The 23,354-nt window shown below is 37.8% G+C and overlaps 1 protein-coding gene across 7 annotated transcripts in view; it reads right to left on the reverse strand.

Moving 5' to 3' along the window:
• The window catches only part of MTHFD2L (methylenetetrahydrofolate dehydrogenase (NADP+ dependent) 2 like), a 148,271-nt gene that overhangs the window by 19,669 nt on the left and 105,248 nt on the right, over positions 1-23,354 (reverse strand). For 6 of the 7 annotated variants that reach the window (XR_009503443.1, XR_009503442.1, XM_059924034.1 and 3 more), the window contains one exon: positions 10,967-11,092. The exons of the other annotated variant lie outside the window; for it this stretch is intronic. Coding sequence is in view for 4 of the 6 variants with exons in the window: in XM_059924034.1 (XP_059780017.1) it covers positions 10,967-11,092 (126 nt within the window). In the remaining 2 variants the exon portion in view is untranslated. The remainder of the gene's footprint in view (positions 1-10,966; positions 11,093-23,354) is intronic. 7 annotated transcript variants of the gene reach the window in all.

Genomic DNA, 23,354 nt, shown 5'->3' on the forward strand with positions numbered 1-23,354 from the left:
CAGGGTGGCTGGGCTAGATGCCCCCTTTTCCCTCCCTCTCTAGGACCAACCACTCCTCATCCACAAATCCCTCCCCGAGTTCAAGCACAGACTCCATCATGAAAACTGTTTTCCTCGGTAGCTTAGTGAGCTGGTGCTGGTCCCGCCTCCCTGTGAAGTTAACCCAGCTGCAGGAGGGCACTCGGCCCCACTGCCTTCCCAGACTGTCCACAGGAGGGTGCCCAGCAGGGCAGCACACAGGGCCCCAAAGGAGGATCCGAAGGGCAAGCAGGGCACTGAGGAGCAGAAACCCAGGTGTGAGTCCCGGTCCCCATCCCTGCCCGCAGTGTCTCAGGCCGATCCTAACATCCTGCATGCCGTGTTCTTTTTTAAAAAAATGTATTGAGATATAATTGACATTGTGTAAGTTTAATGTGTACAAACCTGTTAATTTGACACATTTATATATTGCAATATGATTACCACTGTAAGTTTAGTTAACAGCTTTATCACGTCACAGAATTATAATTTCTTTTTTGTGGTGAGAACAACTGGTCTTTTAGCAAGTTTGAAGTGTATAATATAGTATTGTTGACTATATCATTATGCTGTGCATTAGATCTTCAGAACTTATTTATCTTCTAGTTGCAAGTTTGTATCCTTTAACATCTCCCCAGTTCTCCCACCCAGCCCCTAGTAACCACCATCCAACTCTGTTTCTATGAGTTCAGCTTTTTTAGATTCCACATATAAGTGAGAGCATAGAGTATTTTTCTTTCTCGGTCTGGCTTATCTCACTAAGCATAATGCCTTCAAAATCTATCCATGTTGTTGCAAATGGCAGGATTTCCTTCTTTCTCATGGTTATATAATATTCCATTGTATATATATCACATCTTCTTTATCCATTCATCTATTAAGGGACACAGGTTATTTCCATATCTTTTGCGAATAAAACTGCAATAAACATGACATATCTTTTTGAAATCCTATTTTCATTTCCTTTGGATATATACCAGAAGTGGGATTGTTCATAAAATCAACATACAGAAATCAGTTCTGTTTCCATACACTAACAATGAAATATCTTAAAATGAAATAATGAAACTATCCTGCTCACAATAGCTTCATAAAACAATAAAATACTTAGGAATAAACTTAACCAAGGAAATGAAAGATCTGTACAATGAAAACTGCAAGACTTTGAGGAAAGAAATAGAAGAAGACACAAATAAACAGAAAGATATTCCATGTTCATGGGTTGGAGGAGTTAATATTTTTTAATTGTCCATACTACCCAAAGCCATTTATATATTTGGTTCAATCTCTACCAAAATTTCAATGGCATTTTTCACAGAAATAGAAAAAAAAAAAATCCTAGAATTTGTATGAAAACACAGAAGACCCTGAATAGCTAAAGCAGTGCTGAGAACAAAGATGGGGGCATCACACTCCCTGACTTCTCACTATATTACAAAGCTACAGTAATGAAAGCAGTACCATACCGGCATAAAAATAGACACACAGACCAATGGAAGAGAACTGAGAACTCGGAAATAAGCCCCACATACAGGGTCAACTAATATTTGACAAGGGAGACAAGAATACTCAATGGGAAAAGGATAGTGTCTTCAACAAACAATGCTAGGAAAACGGGATAACCACATGAAGAAAAATGAAATTGGGGCCCTTTCTCACAGCACTCACAAAAATTAACTTGAAATGGATTAAAGTCTATGTAAGACCTGATACCATAAAACTCCCAGAAGAAAACATAGGGAAGAAGCTCCTTAACATTGGTCTTAGCAACAGTTTTTTGGATATGACACCAAAGCACAAGCAACAAAAGTAAAAATCAACAAGTGGGACAACATTAAACTAAAAACCTCCAGCACAGAAAAAGTAACAACAAAATGAAAAGGCAACTTACAGAATAGGAGAAAATATTTGCAAACCACATATTGGATACGGGATTAATAACCAAAATATATAAAGAACTCATACAACTAAATAGCAAAAGAAACCCCAAACAACCCAATTAAAACAATGGGCCAAGGAAATGAATGGATATTTTCCCAAAGAAAACATACAAGTGGCCAATGGTACATGAAATATTGCTGAACATCACTAATCATCAGTGAAATGCAAATCAAAACCACAGTGAGATACCACCTCACACTTGTTAGAATGGCTACTATCAAAAAGACAAGAAATAAGTTTTAGAGAAGATGTGGAGAAAAGGGAACACATGCACTGTTAGTGAGAATGTAAATTGGTACAACCACTGTCGAAAACAGGATGGATTTCCTCAAAAAATTAAAAATAGATCCAGCAATCCCGCTTCTGGGTGTATATGCACAGGCTGTGTTCTAACAGCAGGTATCTCACCTTGCCTGGCTGGGCATATGCAAAAAATCTTAACACTTGAACCAGGAGAAACATGGGTCTTTGGGACCCTATGCAGCCCTGGGCCCCAGGAACAGTAGCCAAGAGCTTTCTTATAGGCTTGTCCCCAGTTCCTACAAGTATGACCCAGGCCTTCTCGACTCGGGCTGCCTTAAAGTACCATTGCCCCCACGACTGGGGTCTCTGTAGGCTGTGCCCAGGCCTGGCCCTTGGTCTTCAGAAGAGCCTCGTGGCAATGGCAATAGCTCCATCTCCTGAGGCCGGGGGCCCTGAGTCTGAGTCAGACCCCTACACTGTGGCCCCCTGCCCACCTCTTGGCTAACATGGCCCAATTCAGCCTTGGCAAACCTACTCTCTGTTGCTATCCCATTTATCTGGTGTCCCAGCTTTACCCTTAACCTGGCCTGGAACACTCTGGGAGCCCTTTCTCAGTTTGTGTGCCACTGTGAGACCAGCAGGGGCAGAGGGAAGCTTGTGGACCTGAGCCAGCTGGCTTTCCTCCCAGCATACCACCCTGAAGGCCTCCTGCTCTCCTGCCACATCCCACTTTGTAGGTTTCTCTTTCTCACCAGTCAAAATAAGTGGTAAGTCATGGGCCTTTCCTTCTCAGGACATGTTGCAGATGGTTCCTGGGCCAAGGAGTGTCTCCTGACCTGCTCCCTTTGTTATTTTTCCAACTTCTGGACATATTGCATGACATACACTTCAATAAAAAAGTATAGCCTAGTGAATTAGAAGGGCTACTGAAAACATCAGTAATAATCAAGAGCCTGAAAATAAGGTCAGTAAAGGTGGAGTTACGAAAAATGGAAGCCCCAAAAGGTCTTGATATAATTTTTGACATTGCATGAAGTAGTCAAAAAGTGTCTAGTCTCTACCAATGATTGAATAATAAAAATGAATGTAGTTAGAACCAGATAGTTTGATGAGGCTATAAAGACTATGCAAATTCTATTGGAAATCTACATATCCTTTACCTACAGAGAGATCAGAGTTAATACTGTAACAACTGAGTCAAGACATAACTTCGCTGACACTAGGCGTCCACTAACCCCCTAGGGAAAAACAAAGCAGCTCACGCTTTGAAACTGACTAAAAAGCAAGCAGACAATGATGAGATTGTCCCTGAGGTTTTCATAACAGAATGAATTTAGGACAGACTGAATGGTATGTGGATGCTGGATGAAGAAATCTCTTTTTTTTTCCCAAGTTAAGAGGTTGGTCTTCAAGTTCTTATATACAGAATGGATTGCTATTCACCCAAGTATGGTGCCCATCTAGAGACTCTAAATTCCACATCTTTTTTACTCCCACATAGGAGCAGCCATGTGACTATGTTCAGGTCAATAGGATGCAACCAGAAATGATACATGCATCTTCCAGTTCAATTTTCTCAAAAGTGAAGTCACTTGCCTTCATCTCTCTTTCACCTCCATGGAAGGAACCATGGATGAGGAGGCAATTCAACTGTGTGGATAACAATGCTCAAGTGGAATAGCGTTACAGGCTGAATTGTGTCCCCCCAAAATTCATACGTTGAAGTCAACCTCAGTACCTCAGAATGTCGCTGTATTTGGAGAGAGGGTCTTTCAAGAGGTAATTAAGTTAAAACAAGGCCATTGGTGTAGGCCTTCATCCAATATGACTGGTGTCCTTATAAGAAAGGAAATTTGGACACAGGTATGTACAGAAGGAAGATGATGTGAAGATACAGGGAGAAGACGACCACCTATAAGCCACGGAGAGAGGCAGTAGAAGAAATAACCCTGGCCACACCTTGATTTCTGACTTCTAGCCTCCAGAATTATGTGAAATAAATTTCTGTTGTTTAAGCCACCCAGTCTGTGGTACTTAGTTACGGCAGTTCTGTCAAACTAATATAAAAGGTAAGATGGATGAAACCAGTATCCCTGAATGAAGCAGAGCTGATTGTCTGCCTAACTCTGGACTTTTATGGGAGTGAACTAATCTATTCTGTTGAGTTCATGTATTTTGGTGTCCCTTTGCTATAGCAGCTTAACCTATACTCTAGTATAATACTTAGAGGGGGAAAAAAGGGAAACAAGCATTTAACAACAGAGAAGGAGCGAGGCAAACCATGATATATTCATTGAACATAACCATGAGCTAGGACCTCAGCATGGAAAATGACTGATAAAAATTTAAGTGCATAAGTCATATATTCCTCAAAGTATGTAAAATATGCATACACAAAATGTCTAGAAGCAACTGTAGTTATAGAAAAAAAAACTATTGGTTGTGTTAGAGGATTCAACACATAAAACATGGCTTCTTTATTTTGATAATTTAAATCAGTTCCATTAACAATATATGTACCTTTAGACTTACCTCTATAACTTCTATTTACTATCCTATAAGTTTAAGTCAGCAAAGAGAATCATGCTTAGACATTAACCCCACCTATTCTGATTCTAAGAAAAGTGCTACACACTGTTCCTCCTTCCTATCTCTTTGCTTTCTTCTCACCAGTTCTTCCCAGCATTGTCTTACTCCCTGCTTTCTTACAGACCAGTAAGTGGAGCAGAGCGGTCAGAGATGGAAGAATTGAAGACAAGGAGGAGAGATGGGAGGAAATACAGAGCAGACATTTCAGTTCCTTTCATTCCACCTCAATTCCTGCAGAATTCATCACAAAACTGAGGCAAAGCTATTGAAGCTGCCAAAAATTATAGACACATCTGTGTGTTATCTACGAGGTGTAAATGAGGCATATGAATGTTCACCAATGTGAACAAGCTTAGCTGAAGTAACAGCATAGGAAGTCATTAATTAGATTGTTCAGCTGACCAAATCCATTCAGTGAATGGCTGTTACAAAAGCATCGTAATTATGAGCTTCTGAGTCCTGGCCCATAGACTGTTTCCCAGCTCATTATTCAGAAGAAGCAGTTTACAACTCATACCATATCATCTCTTATTTCTGTTTCATGAGAATACAGCCTTCTTTGTTAGGAATGTATGAATTTCCTTTCAAAGCTACCAATAGAAAATGATTAAAAGAAATTCCAAGTGAAAGTGGGTATGCCTCATTGTTTTGTTTTAAATCTATATTAGCAAATGTAAGGTTTTCAGAAGATTATTTATTTTATGATTGTTTGTAATGAAAAACAATTTTTCGACATACACAGTAATTTTATCACTGATGTTTTAAAATACTGTTTCTTCTTGTAATGTCTTAAATTGAAGGGGGGAGGCATGTTCAAGTAATTGAAAGGTAGCAGTAAGCACCTGTCAGATGCTGGAAGCAATGATGAGCTATCTTGAGTTGCATAACTGAGGATCAATACAAAACAAAATAGCACTTTAGTAATAGCTTTAAGGCTTTATTTATTCCTCAACGCACCCAGAGAGGAATGGTGTTGCATAGAGGCCTAACTTGTATCTATTTTGAGCAAAAGCACCAGTGTGGATTTCCTAGAAAAGGTGCTAAGCAAACAATGCCTCCAACACTGCATAACCTCCATGGGTAGTAATACTGAGAAATTGTAATCAAACACAATTGAATAATCATGTAGTAGAGGTGACTATGACAGTGGATATGAATTTGAACATATGACCACTAATTTCATGAATTTTATTGAACATAGAGATAAATGCAGGGAGGGCTCACTTTTTACAGTAATGTAAGATCATAAAAATGACTATGCAAGCTGAAACAGTGCAAAGTAATCTTAATAATCAATGGGGGGAAATTACATTTGCTCAACGACCTTTAAAAATTTTTTGTCAAAACACTAAAAACTCTCTTACTGTGATTTATAAATGTACAGAGAATTGAAAATAATAGTAAAACTAGTATTTATTTATTATACCATAATTTAAACATTAGAAACATTGAGAATCAAAGTGTTTTCTTTATTTGTAAAAATCTTATGAAGAGTAGTTTGAATACTGCTTTTCTTCCCCTGGTCGTATACCTTATAACACAAAGCTAGTATCTCTTTTATGACTTGATGAATTGTCAGATTCCTTTCTAAGTTTGGATCCACTTCCAACATTTTGTCTTTGCCCTTTCTTATGTCATGAAATATCTCTGAGAGTTCCTTTAATGTAGAGTTTTATGCCAGTGTCACTTCCCCTGGGACACTGTCATCCTTTCAGTAACAATCACTTTCCTCACTTATGTCGATAAGTTCGCCTTCACTAAGTTCGTCTGGCTGTATATCTAGAGTCTCAAATGGCAAACAGTGGCACTGTCAACATCCCATGGTCAGCTATTTCAAATTTCACTTTCAGCATGATCACTTTTCATTTCTTTGCTGGCAATTCTCTCTTTGCATGATGTATTTTTGCAAAATGTTATGTGGTTTATCACTGAGAAACAAAGCGTCAACAGAACTACACACTTTGCTGTCTGAACTGAATAACAGATGTGCCATGACCAATCGCCCACAGACTTTGAAAGAAGTGGTATGATTGGTCACAGATCATGATGCACATTTGTTACTGACATCACGATTTGTGCCCTGAAGAGCTAGCAGATAAGTTTGCACTTGATGCAATTACTAACTGAAATTCAAATCACTCTACTGGGGGACTGGTGTTATTTAGCTAATCCGTGGTAATTGAAATTTGTGTATATCAGAACCATGCAAAGTGAGGACTGTTGTACACCAATACTGTTGTTTAGGCACTTTAAAACCTGCTATTATACATAAGGTGGGCAGGGGATAAAAGAAATAACTCAACGTCCTAAAAGGAAAGTATTAACCAAGTGAAATATAGGATAGTCTAGATAATAAAGGGTAAAAATGATAAATGCCTACAAACCCACGGTGCCCCCCATGCTATGTCCTCTCAGGCAAGATGCTCAGGCTTTGTGTGCCTCTGTAAAATGCAGCATAATAACTGTCAACTGAAAAAAAATAAACAACGTGAGAGTTAGGAGTTAAGTTTTATTTGGTGCAAAATGAGGACTATAGCCCGGGAGACAGAATTTCAGAAAGCTCTGAGAAACTGATCTAAAGAGGTAGGAGGGAAGGTCAGTGATTCTGGTGAAGGGGGAGTACATGCAATCAAGTACATAGTTTTTGCAGAAGGTTGCTGCTAGTCTCGTGAAGGTTACTGCTAGTCACGAGGAACAGGCATCACCATGAAGGATTTTAGTGCTTCTCTAGATACGAGGAGATGCAAGAATTGGGCTCATAAAATCTTCTCCTGAAAATCTCTATCTGAAGACCTGTTCTGCCAGTTTTTCCCAGAGCCCAGAGTGCCTCCTTCCTGACCTCCACCCTGAACTCCTCTCAGGGGGTGTTGAAGGTCAGCAGCTGCAGCAGCTCTTGATTTAATCCTTGTAGAGGCAGATGGCAAGTGCCAATTTGTAGTTGGCATAACAATACCTACCTTATAGGGGTATCATAATAACTGAATCAAAATTAAACAATATCTACTTATAGGGTTATCATATGTAAAAGCCTGAGAACAATACCTAGCACACTGTAAGCACTACACAAACACTGGCTATGAGAGCAGGAAATAAGAGCAGGAAATAAGAGCAGGAAATAAGAGCAGGAAACCCTAGTAGATGAAGGAAGATGTGGTCTAGAGGGAATTATATCTAAACCAAGACAGAAAACCTGACCTTAAAGTCAAAAGGAAATATTTAGGGTGTTTTTATATTTCCTTTTGTCAAGAACTATAGTAAGAGTGATGCAGTCTTCATGTTGTATTTGATATAAAATATCACTCTTCTTAGAGAGAAGCCTGATTTAAAATTGAAGCTAAAATATCTAATAGTGAAGAAGAATACAAGTAGGCATCTATATTTTCTTAGAAATAAAATAGATTAAATGACTCCTGGTTTTATAAATCATTGAATTTGTAAAATAATTTGCAGTTATTTACATATTTCCAGTAGTGCCCAAATGAGGTCGTGGATGAAATTTTTCTTTAAAAATCATTCCCATCAAAGTAATCTACTTGAAATAGGCCATGTTGTTTCCTTTACTAGTGAGCTAAAGACTTCTGCAAGGACAATTTACTTCAGCACTGGATTTTACCTGTGTCTGTTTTATCTTCTTGGCTATGGTTATAGTGAAACTTTCACTGATACTCACAAAGCAGCCACACTCCCTGTGGCAATTTACAGCCAAACACTACCTGTAAGTTTTGCATCAGAACCCACATGAAAGCTCCTCCCTCTCAGCTGCAGGATCATCCCTCACCTCAAGTTAAGTCCTGATCAACAAACTGAAGAGCAGCATGTCAAAACCTATCACTTGCGTGCTCCTCTGGGTGGCTGAGTCATGGCCTCACCGACAAGGCTTTCTTTACCAAGTCCAGGTCTTCCTTAGGGCTCTGGTTCCATGAACCAGCAGGGCAACAAGAGTAATATTATCAGTCACATGGGCGTAATTTATGATAGGGTCAGAAAAACCTGACTTTCCGAAAGTTTCTGTGTTTTTACACAATCATGTGGTAGCACTCAGCTGAATGTCCAAGATGCACCAAGTGTTAGAGCTGGAAGGAGCCGTTGCCAACATTGTTATCATTTAAGCGATAACAACACTGATGGCCAGAAAGGTTGCAAAGTTATCAGGTTGCCATACTAGGTCTAAGAGCATCTCTTCAGTCTCCCAGCCCAATGCTCTTTCCTGCTCATCTTATATCTTTGTCTCTCATGGTCATTTCTTTTTTTGTTTCATTATATACTTAGATACACATAACTGCAATTTAATTGAATAGATACTACCAAGAGATTCATATCCATGTGTGACTTAGCATATGCACCCACCCCAAAATGCTCATTTTTTAATGCTTTCATAATACCCTTACAAGCAAAAAAAAATTCTTAGCTAAACATAAGAATGCATGGAAATGATCTGAGACCAATGAAATATCATATAAGAGAAGGGTCTTATATAAAACATTGCCAACTGCTGAGTAAGCTTGCCCCACAAGCACAGTCAAGGTTGTGAGCTGTTAACATCCCTGCTTTTCTTGCCTCGAGCTGGTTATTATGTGCTGTCTGTGCCATCTGGGTGCATCGTAAGTGTGTGGCGATTTTGCAATAAACCTGGTAACTAAAATGTAATCATGAAGCAGAATGACAGTGCAAAAGAATAAGAAATAAGGTCAGAAATAAAATACATTTTAAAATGAAATGTACCCTTACTCTTTCAAGTTGAGAAATTCAAATATATTATTGATATCTGACATTAGTGATTGAACATGAAAAATGAAATAAAGAAAAAAGGTCATTTCCTGAAGAGGTCAACATGTACACGTAACACACACACACACATACAGACACACATGTTCACTTGGAGAGCCACCCTTCTAGGCTGGCAGGGCCCTGTGAATGACAGCCTATGAGGGCAGTAGGTGATAAGGTCCATCTGTACTTTGCTTTCTTCACCATTCTGTCCCCAGAGTATTTTGTTCTCAGGTTTTCTTTCCTTTTTTTCTTTTCTTTTTAGCACCAGGCTCACCTTGCCTACCTGGACCTGGTCCCTGATGCACCCTGGAATCTCACATACATGGGGCCAGTACCTCACTCAGAAGGACACTTCTGAGTCCCTGCATATTCATTTGTATTCCACACCATGCTAGGACTCGGGCAAACCATCAGCTGATGACTAGATTCCAAGAGAAAATGTAAAATTTGAATTATTTTAGAAAGAGCACCATCTTTCCTTTCAATTTGTCTATAAAGACACAGCTATAACTTAAGGAAGTTCTCGCATGGCCCTGATTTTTGGCCAGAATGATCAATCGAATATATAAAATATTTCTAATATGAAAATATGTCCACTTTATTATATGCCTGTAGTATTAGTCATCTAAGATTCCTAGACTATACTGAAAACCTGAATGCAGGTAAGTATCTGACAAAGATATTGGAAGTAAAATTGGATTGGGGGTCAGGCATCTAAAAATATATCTATCTTGCGTTGGTTTCCTCATCTGTAGAGATACGGCATTGTGTTGGAAATTTTTTTATTACTACACAATGGGTGCTTTATCTCCTTCATTGGCCATGGAAATGTTAGCCTAGCTCCTTTTTCTCGTCCTCTTTAAAACACAAGTGAAGAATGTTGACTTGAATTATCCAGTTAACTGTCTAGATCTGAAATATAGAGTTAGCAAACACACCCTAAGATGTCTTCTTGCTCCGAGAGTGAATGGCTGAGTATGGAGCATGGATGATGGAGTATAGAGACACACTCCCAAAAGTCAAAATAATGCTCACTATAAAAGGCCGGCTGAATTCTTTCATTAAAAAAATGCACTATAAGGAATTTCATCTTAAAGCTAAATAATAATGGTACAATTATATTTTTCTCCCAAGGAGGGAAAGATGGAGGAAAGGAAGGATAGAAGGAAGGGCTGAAAGAAAGGGGGAAGGAAGATAGGAAGAAAGGAGTGAAGGAAGGAAGTCAGGCAGAAGGAAGGAAGGAAATATGTAATTGTCATTAAACTCTTTTCCCTCAGAGGAAAGATTAATGTAATGGTTGATAATAATGCCCAATCAAATAGAAAGTTTCTCTTTCTACTATCAAAACATGCAACATAGAATCTTTTTTTTTCCTTCACGTATCAAAAGAGATAAAGTTTACTACCTTCAAAGTCCACGTCTCCAACTAATTTTGTCTTTCCTGTCATTGGGTCATGGACATAGTTGATACCCACATCAATTACAGCAGCACCTTCTTTAACCATATCAGATGTAATCAACTTTGGAATACCTGAAAGCAAAACAGAGTTGTAAAACACTGGAAAATACTTAAGCTTTGTCCTTGAGTAGAACAAAGTTTATATATTAGTTTTTTATTGTCATGGAAAGGTAGCACATGGGGGCCCCTCTGGGTGAAATCCTGCCAGGATTTACCCTTTCACCTTAGAGACTGCTTACCAAAGCAATTTCTTACCAAAGCATTTCTCCAAATGGACACCCACTTGAGCAGCATCCTTTTGTATTTCATGTACTATAAATAGCATGGGAAGATTATGGAGATAAAACAGGCTCCTGCTGAGGGTGAGTGGAGTGAAAACAACTTGGAAGATGGAGGTGGAGAGAAGGAAGAGCGGGAGGGAGGGAGGGAGGGAGGAAGGATACAAAGAAAAAAAGTGAAAATGGTAATAATTCATATTCCTCAGGGTTGTGGTAAACTGTAAAGTGCTGAATACAAAGTATTATCTCATCCACTCCAAACCTGAAAGGCTATCTTGAGCTTTATATTTATTTTTCTTGGTTTCTTTGATTCATTATGTCTGTATATGACTTGGAATGGTGTAAGAAACAGTTAGTTCTACTCACTATTTCTCCATTCAAGTTTGAAAGATAGCTCTACAGAGATGTTATGTCACCATCTATATTTTATAACTCTTTTCAAATTTTATTTCAGGTACAACAGTACCAGCTAACAATGGCTAGTGTTCCAATTTTTTTGTTATAAATTAAAAAACCATTCCCAAACTTAGTGTCTTAAAACAACTAATTATTATGTTCCACAGTTGTGTGAGTTGGCTGAGCTCAGCTGGATGGATCTTCTTGGGGATCTTTCACATAAATGGAGTCCGATAGTGGCTGTGGCTGGAGTCATCTAAAGCTATGATGCAGCTGGTCGTCCGAGGTGGCGCACTCACAGGGCTACAGTTGATGCTCATGGTGGCTGAGCGCAGCTGGGGCCGTCAAATGGAGCACATAGGTGTGGCCTCTCCATGCGGCTTGGGCTTCTCACAACCTGGCAGCTGGCTTCCAAGAGTGAGTGTTCCAAGTGATAGGAAATAGAAGGTGCCCGTCACTTAAGACTGGAACCTGGAAACTGGCACAGTGTCACTTCTGTCATATTCTATTGGGCAGGCAGTGACAGAATCCACTTAGATTTAAAAGGAGGGATGGAGATGCCATTTCATTCTTGCCACAAATCAAAGAATTTGTGTCCATCTTTACTCCACCAGAATGCCTCTGGTGGACACTGTGTCTGGTAGGTGATTTACTCACTTTCACTTGCTACATCCCTTGCTGGAAAAGGGTTACCTGTTGTTGTGTCAGCAGACACTTTCTTCTAGCGTCTGAATATTCATTTAAACATTCCAGATGGTTTAAATGTCACCTTGTGGCATATGATTTTTACTGCTAGTAAGAATTGAAAGGCTATAAAGAAACAGTGCCAAAATAGATGTAGCTAGCTGATAGGTTCCTCAGCCACGTAATGATACAACCAAGAAGGCATCAGTGTTTGAGATATATTTTTTCTCTTGCTTTCCTATCCTATCCCATAGAACTTCTTCCTTTTTACCAGTTCTAGCATCGATATTGAGTATTGCTCTAAAGATAGTCATAAAATCCTGTTTCTTCTTGGCATTCAATAGAAAAAGAAACCATAATTGATTATAACTGCAGGAAATATTTTTAAGATCAAAATGTTGATGAAATAGTTATTAAAATCCAGCTACTGTGCTTTTGAGAAAGATCCAAATCTCCCTCCTAATTAGAATTGTTAAATAAAATATCTCAGAAAATATCAACTGGGAATGGTCAAATGCACAATTTTCAGAAAAGAGGGAAATGTGAGCTTGATTTTAATTCCCAGGAAAATTACAAAATGGAAAAAAACTGAATGCATTTTTTTCTGATGATTATGTTACATATGTCCATTGCAGAAAATCTGAAAAATATTTAAAAGTTTAAGAGTGAAACAAAAATCACTATAATCTTGCCATCCAAAGATAAGAAGTATATTTTTATTGTATTTCTTTCTAGGATTTCAAAATATTTCTACATTAGATATAAAAGCCTGTAATTTGGTTTGCACCATGCTTCACTGTATATCTTACCACTTTGCATTAAAATTAAATTGTGAGCTTTTTCCTATTTTATCAATTATTTGAAATTTAAAAATTACATGAAATAATTTATTATATAAATTACCATAAGTCATTCATTCCTGCACTCTTTCCAATATTTTGCTATTATAAATAATGCAGTGATGATCATTTATGTTCAGAAAACTATGATGATTTCTGAATTGCAGCATCACATTTGACAGAATTTTTCACTGAACCCCTATTAACATGGAAAAATGTGGGCTGTATAAAAGCTCTCATTGGTACAGTCATGACTGTTTAAATCACATATTCTGAAATGGTTTATCAATGCATCCGTTAAAAAGGTCTATTGAGGTCTTCCATGAAAAGTATTTTTCAGTGCCATTTTCAAATTTTGTATGAAGAACTTCGAAGAACACACTGGCATTATAATGTTTGCTTTATCTTTGTCTTCCTCCAGGTCCATTTTCCACCTTTCCCTGCTCTACTTTACGGCAGAGATGGGACTGATCCTTACAGAGGTCTTGTGTGCTTCCTGTCTTTTTTGGAACCCTGTCACAGCCATGAGAACAAGTACAAGCTAGCCAACTGGCAGGTTCCAATCCTGTGAAGAGAGCTGAGTTGTTTCAGTGGAGGCCATTTTCGACCAGTCAACTAGCCAACCACCAGCTGAAGGCAGATACTTGAACAAGCCAAGTCAAGGTCAGAAGAGATGAGCCAAGGTCACCATAATTGACCAGCTGAACCAGACTCATGAGAAATTTTTTTTTAAAGGCGGTTGTTTAAGGTGACTGAGTTTGTTTTTTTTGTTTTTTTACACAGCTAAAGCTGCATAGCCCATATTAGCAAATGACACAAAATTGGATAGAATAGCTAGTAGGTAGCCACTTTGGAATATGGACGATAAACAGCAATAAGAATTAGAAAGGGGTTACATGTATAATTCTGATCAGTTGCTTTACTTGATTAAAAACTCATTAAAAACTATTAGGCTATGCTAAGACAAATAGTGTCCAGATACAGGGATGTAATGTTTTCCACTATATTTTCAGCAGATTCTCTCTGGAAATGTTGGTTGTATTCTAGAGACTGATCTAGAGAAGAACGATTAGAATGGATCTAGAAATCATGTCATATGGAGCCAGTGCTCTCAAACTAACTGGTTCAACTGTTTACCGTCAGTCTTCGATAAGATGAAAAAGCTTATGCCACAATGCAAAGCAGCTATATCACTAAACAAGCTGTTGAATTCAGCTAGCTTTATTTTTTCAAAGCAAGACTTTTTCAATGAAGAAAGCAGTATGTTGACTTATATTCTGCCACAGCTCCTTATCTTGTTGTGGACCTACAATTATAGTTCCCAGAGGGTAAGAAACAGTCATGGGTCAGTACTGGTCCACACGCCGAATATCTCTGAAGTAGATGAATGGCTGAATAAACTCAGGCAGCCTATCTCAGGGGAAAAAAACCCAAAAAGCTAAAAACAATCAAAACCCAGTAATTGCAGCAGTGTCTCCAGTATGTTAAACTGAATAGGGAGTAGATTTACTTTATATATTTTCAGAAGGAAGAATGAAGGGACAAAGGAAGGGAATAGATTTTAGCTCAATATAGAGAACTTTAAGAGTAATAAAATAAGCCACAAAGAGAAATACTGTCCTTATTCCTCATTAGAAATATTCACAATAGGGTAAGGAAGAGATTGAATCCCTCATTTTATCCCTAAAAATTCACAAGGAGAAATTTCCCACAGTGTTAAAGGACAACCTTTTGCATGACCTGGGTGCTACTTTATTAGTCTTAAACTTTGTTATTTAATTCAACATTTCCCTTGGAGTAAACAAACCACTTGGGTGGTGGGTATCTAAGAATCGTCAGACATCCCGCACGTCCTGTCCCAGAGCAGAGGTGCAATATTGCCTCCTCTGTGACCCCACATTGCTAACTTGATAGGGAGAGATGTACACTTAAAATGGAATAATCAGCAGATTAAATGATTTCTTGATGGTCTCCTTCCTGAAAATCTCCGAGGACTCCCTGTTCATAATGAGGTCACAGCTAATTTGAATACTGACTTAGATTTACTGTGTCTAAATCAAGCCCAAATTGAAGATCTCAAAGAGGTGTCAGAGTTTTTGTGGGTAACACTTCTATGATATCGGCAGCATTAATAGGGCTGAGCCTCTATCTAAACATACATAATACTCTCCTAAAGTACAAGCTAAAGATAGACTAAAACTAATACGAAATGGACTAGTTCTTAAAACTTTTGTCCTCCTAGTTAAAAACACCAATGCACTGAGGATATAGACTCATTCAGAATTTTAGAGCCATAAATAGAATATTCATTCCCTGGTTCCCTGTAGTAGCAACCTCAAATTCTATTTTATCTTTGTGCCTCCTGAGACAATGTGTTTCAGCTTTAAATCTGTATTTTGTTTTCTTTAGTGTTCCTTTAGATCATAATAATCAATACTTATTTGCCTTCTGGAAATATCAACAATATACATACCTGGGCTGTTATACCCAGGAGTTTACTAAGGCACCTTCATACTTTTTCCAAATCCTCTGCCAGGACCTAAAGAATCTGAAATTTCCCTGTAATTATATTCTTATCATTCAGATGAAGATTTGGGGCAGAACACATATTTCAGAAGATGTGAATCAAAACTGAATTTGAAGTTTCTAACAGTTCAAAGTAATTTTATGTTATGCTGGTCCATCAGCAGATATAGTCCTCAAGTCCATAGGTAATAAAAAACATTACAAGTACAATAAAATAGCTATTAGATTTTATAGAAACATTTGCTGTTGTAAACTCCCACCTTGATATTTAGTAATTTTCAAAACTCTATATTCTAGAATATTCAGTAACATGAAATTTAGTTGTCACACTTGTAATATCATCATTAAAAATTTCTAGGTTTACCTCAAATAGCAAAAACAATCTTGAGAAAGAACAGAGCTGGAGGAATCACCTTCCAGATTTCAGACTACACTACAAAGCTACAGTAATCAAAACAGCATAGTGTTGGCACAAAAACAGACACATAGATCAATGAACAGAATAGAGAGCCCAGAAATAAACCCATGCGTTTATGGTTAATTAATCTATGACAAAGGAGGCAAGAATGTACAATGGAGAAGACAGTCTCTTCAATAAGTGATGCTGGAAAAACTGGACAGCTACATGTAAAAGAATGAAATTAGAACATTCTCTAACATTGTATACAAAAATAAACTCAAAATGGATTAAAGACTTCAATTAAAAAATGGACTAAAGATCTAAATGTAAGACCAGAAACCATAAAACTCCTAGAGGACATAGGCAGAACACTCTTTGACATAAATCATAGCAATATTTTTTTGATCTGTCTCCTAAAGCAAAGAAAATATAAGCAAAAATTTTTTAATGGGACCTAATTTTAAACTTAAAAACTTTTGCACAGTAAAGGAAACCACTGACAAAACAAAAGACAACCTACTGAATGGGAGAAAATATTTGCAAATGATATGACTGATAAGGGGTTAATATCCAACATACATAAACAGTTCGTACAACTCAACATCAAAAAAAAAAAAAAAACCCAGTTAAAAAAATGGGCAGAAGACCTGAATATACATTTTTCTAAAAAGGGCATGTAGATGGCCAACAGACATGAAAAGATGCTCAACATCAGTAAACATCAGGGAAATGCAAATCAAAACCACAGGGAGATATCACCTCATACCTGTCAGAATGGCTGTCATCAAAAAGAACACAAATAACAAATGTTGGTGAGGATGTGGAGAAAAGGGAACGCTTGTACACTGTTGGTGGGAATGTAAATTGGTGCAGCCACTGTGAAAAACATAATGGAAGTTTCTCAAAAAGCTAAAAATAGAAATACCATATGACTCAGTAATTTCACCCCAGGGCATATATCCAATAAAACCCAAAACACCAATTTGAAAAGATACACAAACCCCAATGTTCATAGCAGCATCATTTACAATTGTCAAGATATGAAGGCAACGTAAGTGTCCATCAACAGATGAATGGGTAAAGAAGATGTGAGATATATATATATATATATATATATATATATATATATACACACACACACATATACATACAATGGAATAATACTCAGCCATAAAAAAGAATGAAATTTTGCCATCTGCAGCAACATGGATGGACTTGGCAGGTATTATGCTAAGTGAAATATGTCAAGAGAGAAAGGCAAATTCTGTATGATACTGTATTTATATGTGGAATCTAAAAAAGACAACAAACTAGCGAATATAACAGAAAAGAAGCAGAGTCACAGATGTAGAGAACAAACCAGTGGTTACCAGTGGGGAAAGGGAAGCGGGGAGGGGCAATATAAGGATAGGGGATTAAGAGGTACAAACTATTTTGTAGAAAACAAACTACAAGGATACTGTACAACACAGGGAATATGGCCAATATTTTACAATAACAATAAATGGAGTATAACCTTTAAAAATAATTTTTAAAAATTTCTAGCTTACAAATAAAATTATATACTAAAGCCCAAGGCAGGTTTATGGAGGTAGCTTGTGGTTTTTTCCCCCAAGCCAATTAATCCATCTATGAAGTTACTTCTAGCAGAAGAAAAAGGTCTTTATTAACGCAGCTTTTCAAAAATAATTGGGATAACTATTTTAGAGCGAAATATTCTCATCAGAAAATGTAGTAAGAAGATTTATGATTCATCTAAGATTTCTCTGTTGTGGGTGAAATCTCTTTCACTGATAAGTAAACTAACCAATGGATGATCTACACAGAATCACATTACTTCAAAGGTTATGACTTTCTTATTAAGTGAATGCAAATCTGTTATTTTGTGATTCCTTATATGACAAATATGAAATAAAGCACCAATGCTGTCTTAGCAAAATATACTGAATAAACATAACATTTAAAAAACAACATCAATACTTAAAGTACAAACAGGACATTATTCTAGACCTTAGGAGCTAAGTTTCCTTTTATATGAAGGTATAACCAATACCCCTTGAGCACACAGAGGCTATATCCTTATTCTTATCAATTAGAACGCCAACTAGGTATTTTCATATGCTTCTTTGACAATCTCAGAACTCAGTTCACATGAATTTTTTTTTAAAGTAGTCCTTTCCCTATGAGTCCTATCGTAGTCATCTTTCTTTATGAAATGGCTCAGTCAAGGCATCCTGATAAAAGGAAGCACCATATTTACACAACAATTTAATTAGTAGAGTTCAAAGGGCTGTGCAAACATTATCTAATTAAACTTCACAACAATTCAGTGAAGCAAGAGAAGGTTTACCCATTATCCTCGTTCACAGAAGGGAGATTCTGAGGTGCTGAGAGGCTAAATGATTTCTTGGTTTCACAATGATGAGTCAGAGGTGAGGCTGGGAACAAAACCAGAACTCTTGCTCAGATATAAAAGTAACACCATGGAAATGCTTTTTCAGGTGGATCACTCCTTCAGCTGGAAGTTGTCCTACTACATAAATAACAAGAGTAACTGCAATGGAGTTTGTATGAATGTATATGTTTCTGTCTAGATTAGAAAAACTTTCTTCAACAGTATTTACTTTGGAGACAGTCATATGATGGCTAAATGCATCCTAGCTAAATAGAACCAACATTAGTAGTAATAGTACTTCAGTGTCTTCCCCAAAGTGTCCTCCTGTTACTTCTAGGAATCCTGAAGAAATGTGTATAAACCAGTGAGTCAGTGGCAATGACCATAGAACATACCCTCTTTTTTCTCTGGCTTCCTTGATTCCTATCTGATACGTGTTTGACTATGATGCCTGTCATGAGAGTAATGTCTATACCTAGGACAATCTCTAGCTGCTTCCAAAGCTTCTAATCCTTGGGGTGCCAGGCCAGTACTAAGTTCCTTACAGAGCTGAGGGCCAACAGGGCCCTGCTCTGTGCCCTACTTGATCATTTAGGGGTATGGAATCCTTTGTTTTCAGAAATTCATAGGATCACTCTTGAGTAGTTCTTTCAGCTTCTGCCTTGAACCTTTTCTCTGCAAAGTCCGGTGGACCTTTGGGGCAAGATGCATGTTTCTCTTTTCTTCCTCCCATTAACAAAACTATGTTCCCTTCAAATAGACACTGGTGCATTTGGGGCATCGGTGGAGGTTGGAGGCTAGTGGGGGCAATAGGTAAGGGTCTACATTATCAATCACCAGGTTATATACAGAGCATATATATACAGCATACAAATGGACTGGGATTCAAACATTTTTTCACCCTTTCTTTAAAGGAAAAACGTTTACCAAGCTCAGTATGTAAAATGATCAAAGCAAGGACGGATGTACTAGTTGAAAAGAGAAGGTAGGGTTGGGCGACCTCTGCAGGCAGTCAACAGCTCCTTAGGTTCCCAAGAGTCCAGTTTGAAAACTAGTGAGTCCAATTCCTTTTGCTTAAAAATATAGCTCCTGAAGGCCAGAGAGTCTAAATAATGTATGCAAATAAGGCCGATATTTAGGAAATACAAACTTTTTTCATAATTCTCTTATTTCCTTTGTACTTAGTCTTAGACCTTCTCTTCTTCCACCTTGTTGCCTGCTGGTCTCAGCCTATTAATAACCAGTGTTGTGGCTGGACCTGCCCTGGTGGTTCTTATTAATGATTGCAAGATGCTCTCAGCAATAACCATCAAGAAACTTAAAAAAAAAAATCCTATTGATTACAGGACCTGGAAATTACATGGCACACCTGGGGCCACAGAGCAAGGTCACAGGTAAAGAGAGAGAGTGAGAGAGCATGGGACTGGGGTTCTGCTTTTTATTGGGGTTGAGGCGTATCTAGTGTTTCAAAGGCTCACTCCTTACTGGTGAATTTAAACATAAGAATGGGAATTAACAGCACAGGAAGAGAGAAAACAAGCAGCCCAAATCATCAGTTATCAAAATCAACCAAGATCTCTAAAACAGAGAAGTCTGTTTAGACATCTCTAAGGTCTAAAGAGGGGATGGGTAGCCCAGGTCTTTATCTACTGGCTGACAATGTGTTTATTCAAGATAGCCATCTTTGAAGTGGATGCCTCTTTGAAGTGGATGATTCCACAATTTAGGCACTTGCATTATAAAAAGAAAAGCCAACTGTCAGGGCTTGCACTATGCACCTCCTTTAAGTATTCAAGCATCAGCTAAGACAACCTGTGTTTATTGACTCAGAGAAGTGACACAGACAAGAAAGAGAAGCCAAGAAGAAAGAATTTGCTCACTGGCTCCTGGATTTCAAAAGACTAGCACTTTAGAAGTGGTGGGGAGGAAGAAATTTTCCTTTACCCTTCTAAGTTCTTCTGGCTGGTCTAAGAATTAAATTTACATGAGACAGATTAGCAGAAGTAAATCACACAAAAGTTGAATAACGTGTATACATGGGAGAGACCCAGGAAAACTGAGTAACTCACCAAAATGGCAAAACCCCTCACTTAAATACCATCTTCAGCTAAAGACAAAAGTGGATGCTGGGAGTTTGGGACTTCAAAGAAAAGAAAGGCAATTCACATGGAGATGGAAAAACAAATGTTTGGTAAACAAATGTTTGCTGGGCCATGCACAGATGATGGGACAGATTGGACTCTGATCTCTAGGCCCTGCCAAGTTTCCCCCATCACACCTAGCCCATTATTTTTTGCTGGTGATAGCTCTATTCTGGGAACAGGCCCTTCAACTAAATTCTTTTAGGCAGTTAAATAGGAGGTAACAAGAAAAACTTCTTGAATCTTCTGTTTCTTAAAAATAATCAACCTAAATTAATCCTCATGCCAAAGAAACACATTTTGGGGTGGCAAATTTTGCTCCCCCGCGGAAGAGTAGAGAGACTCAAACTAGAAAATGGGAGTGTTAAATATGAAGAGTCAGGAAGTTTGGAAGAAGTGATGAGAGCTTAGACTTAAGAGGTTCCCAAGGACAGGTTGCTAGTCAAATTGCCTAGAGCTGTGTCTTGGAGAACTGGCAAAAAATCCAGCATTAGTTTGGGATATCCAAAAACAAAGGGACATTTTCCTCATAGCCTGTGTAGAAGTTGAGGAGGTGTCATGGCTCCAAATAATTAAATGGATGCAAGGAGGGCCTAGGAAGATGCTTTAGACACTTTTTTAGAGTTTCCTGTAGCAGAGTGATAAAGCCACTAGAAAGAAATTGACCAGTGTCTGTGCAGATAGTTGGCAAGGACCAAATAAGGTGAAGGATATCTTATTGGATACCAATTTAGAAACATAATAGTGAGAACTAAATACCCCCACCATGCCTTGGTACTTACATGGCAACCTCAGGAAAGAGGGAAGTGTTTAATAGATGCTTAAGTGTACAGTGGTTTGGATAACTGGCCACCAAATAACAGAAATGTTTTTAGAATTAAATCAGATCTACAAATACCAGAATCGCAAGCATAAATAACTGACTTTAATCTAACATGTTTAAGTACTTTGGAAGGACAATTTAACAGTGCTTTGCTTGCTAAAAAATAAACAAATAATGAAGGCTCCATAAGTGCAAATTAGGCAAACTGTATTTCTTCATCTACCACACAACGTATTGCTCTAGAAATCGTGCTGTACAAATCTGGATATAGAGAACATTAAACTTAAAAGATTGTATGATACATCAAATTACTATTTTACTAACTTATATATTTAGAATTATCCATAACAAAAATACTAGCCATGGCAAATTTTAAGTGCTTGTCTAGCGTCCTCTGTTCCCTGGCCAATATCTAAGACTCAGATTCAGACTCAGGCTTTATAGTTTAGTGCCTGGGTTACCTCGAAGAATTACCTGCCTAAGCCTTAGCTTTCTTACCTATATATTTAGAATAATTATAATAGTTACTTCATAAGAATGGCTAGAGAGGTGAACAAAATAATGTATATAAAGTGCTTAGCACATTGCCTGCTGCATAGAAAATATCCAATACATACTGAGGATATGCCAGTTATTCATATATTATCCTGGACAAAACATCTGGAAAAAGAGAAAGTTACTGTACATGCATATATTATGTTATAATCTACTATTTTTCAAACTGTAGGGGTTTGAAACAATCCAGTGGCAATCAGCATTTTTTTCAAAGGAACAGCACAGCATAACGTCCATGGCATAAATCAAAGAGCAAGACATATGGTAAAGGTAAGTATTCTTCTGTAAAAATTTGTCCTAATTAAACTCAAAAGCTTTTGCACAGCAAAGGAAACCATAAACAAAATGAAAAGACAGGGAGTTCCCTGGTGGTCTACTGGTTAGGATTCAACGCTTCCACTGCCGTGGCCTGTGTTCAGTCCCTGGTCGGAGAACTGAAATCCCTCAAGCTATATGGCATGGCCAAAATAAAAAACAAACAAACAAACAAAACTAAAAGCCCACAGAATGGGAGAAAATATTTGCAAACGATGCAACCGACAAGGGACTAATCTCCAAAGTTTACAAACAGCTCATGCAGCTTAATATCAAAAAAACAAACAACCCAATCAAAAAATGGGCAGAAGACCTAAACAGACATTTCTCCAAAGAAGACATAGAGGTGGTCAAGAGGCAAACGTGAGAAGAGGCTCAACAGCGCTAATTATTAGAGAAATGCAAATCAAACCTACAATGAGGTATCTCCTCACACCAGTCAGAATGGCCATCATCAGAAAGTCTACAAAAAATAAGTGCTGGACAGGGTGTGGAGAAAAGGAAACCCTCCTACTGTGTTGGTGGGAATATAAATTGTTACAGCCACTATGGAGATTCCTTAAAAAACTAAAAATAGAGCTATTATATGATCCAGCAATCCCACTCATGGGCATATATCTGGAGAAGAACATGGTTCAAAAGGATACATGCACCCCAATGTTCACTGCAGTGCTGTTTACAGTAGCCAAGACATGGAAGCAATCTAAATGTCTATCGACAGATGAATGGATAAAGAAAATGTGGTACATCTATACAATGGAATATTACTCAGCCATTAAAAAGAATGAAATAATTCCATTTGCAGCAACATGGATGGACCTGGAGATTATCATACTGAGTGAAGTAAGTCTGACAGAGAAAGACAAATATTGTATGATATCCTCATATGCGGAATCTAAAAAAAATTATAAAATGAACTTATTTACAAAACAGAAACAGACTCACAGACTTAGAAAACAAACTTATGGTTACCAAAGAGGAA

Source organism: Balaenoptera ricei, chromosome 5 (genome assembly GCF_028023285.1).
Source record: "Balaenoptera ricei isolate mBalRic1 chromosome 5, mBalRic1.hap2, whole genome shotgun sequence".
NCBI lineage: Eukaryota > Metazoa > Chordata > Mammalia > Artiodactyla > Balaenopteridae > Balaenoptera > Balaenoptera ricei.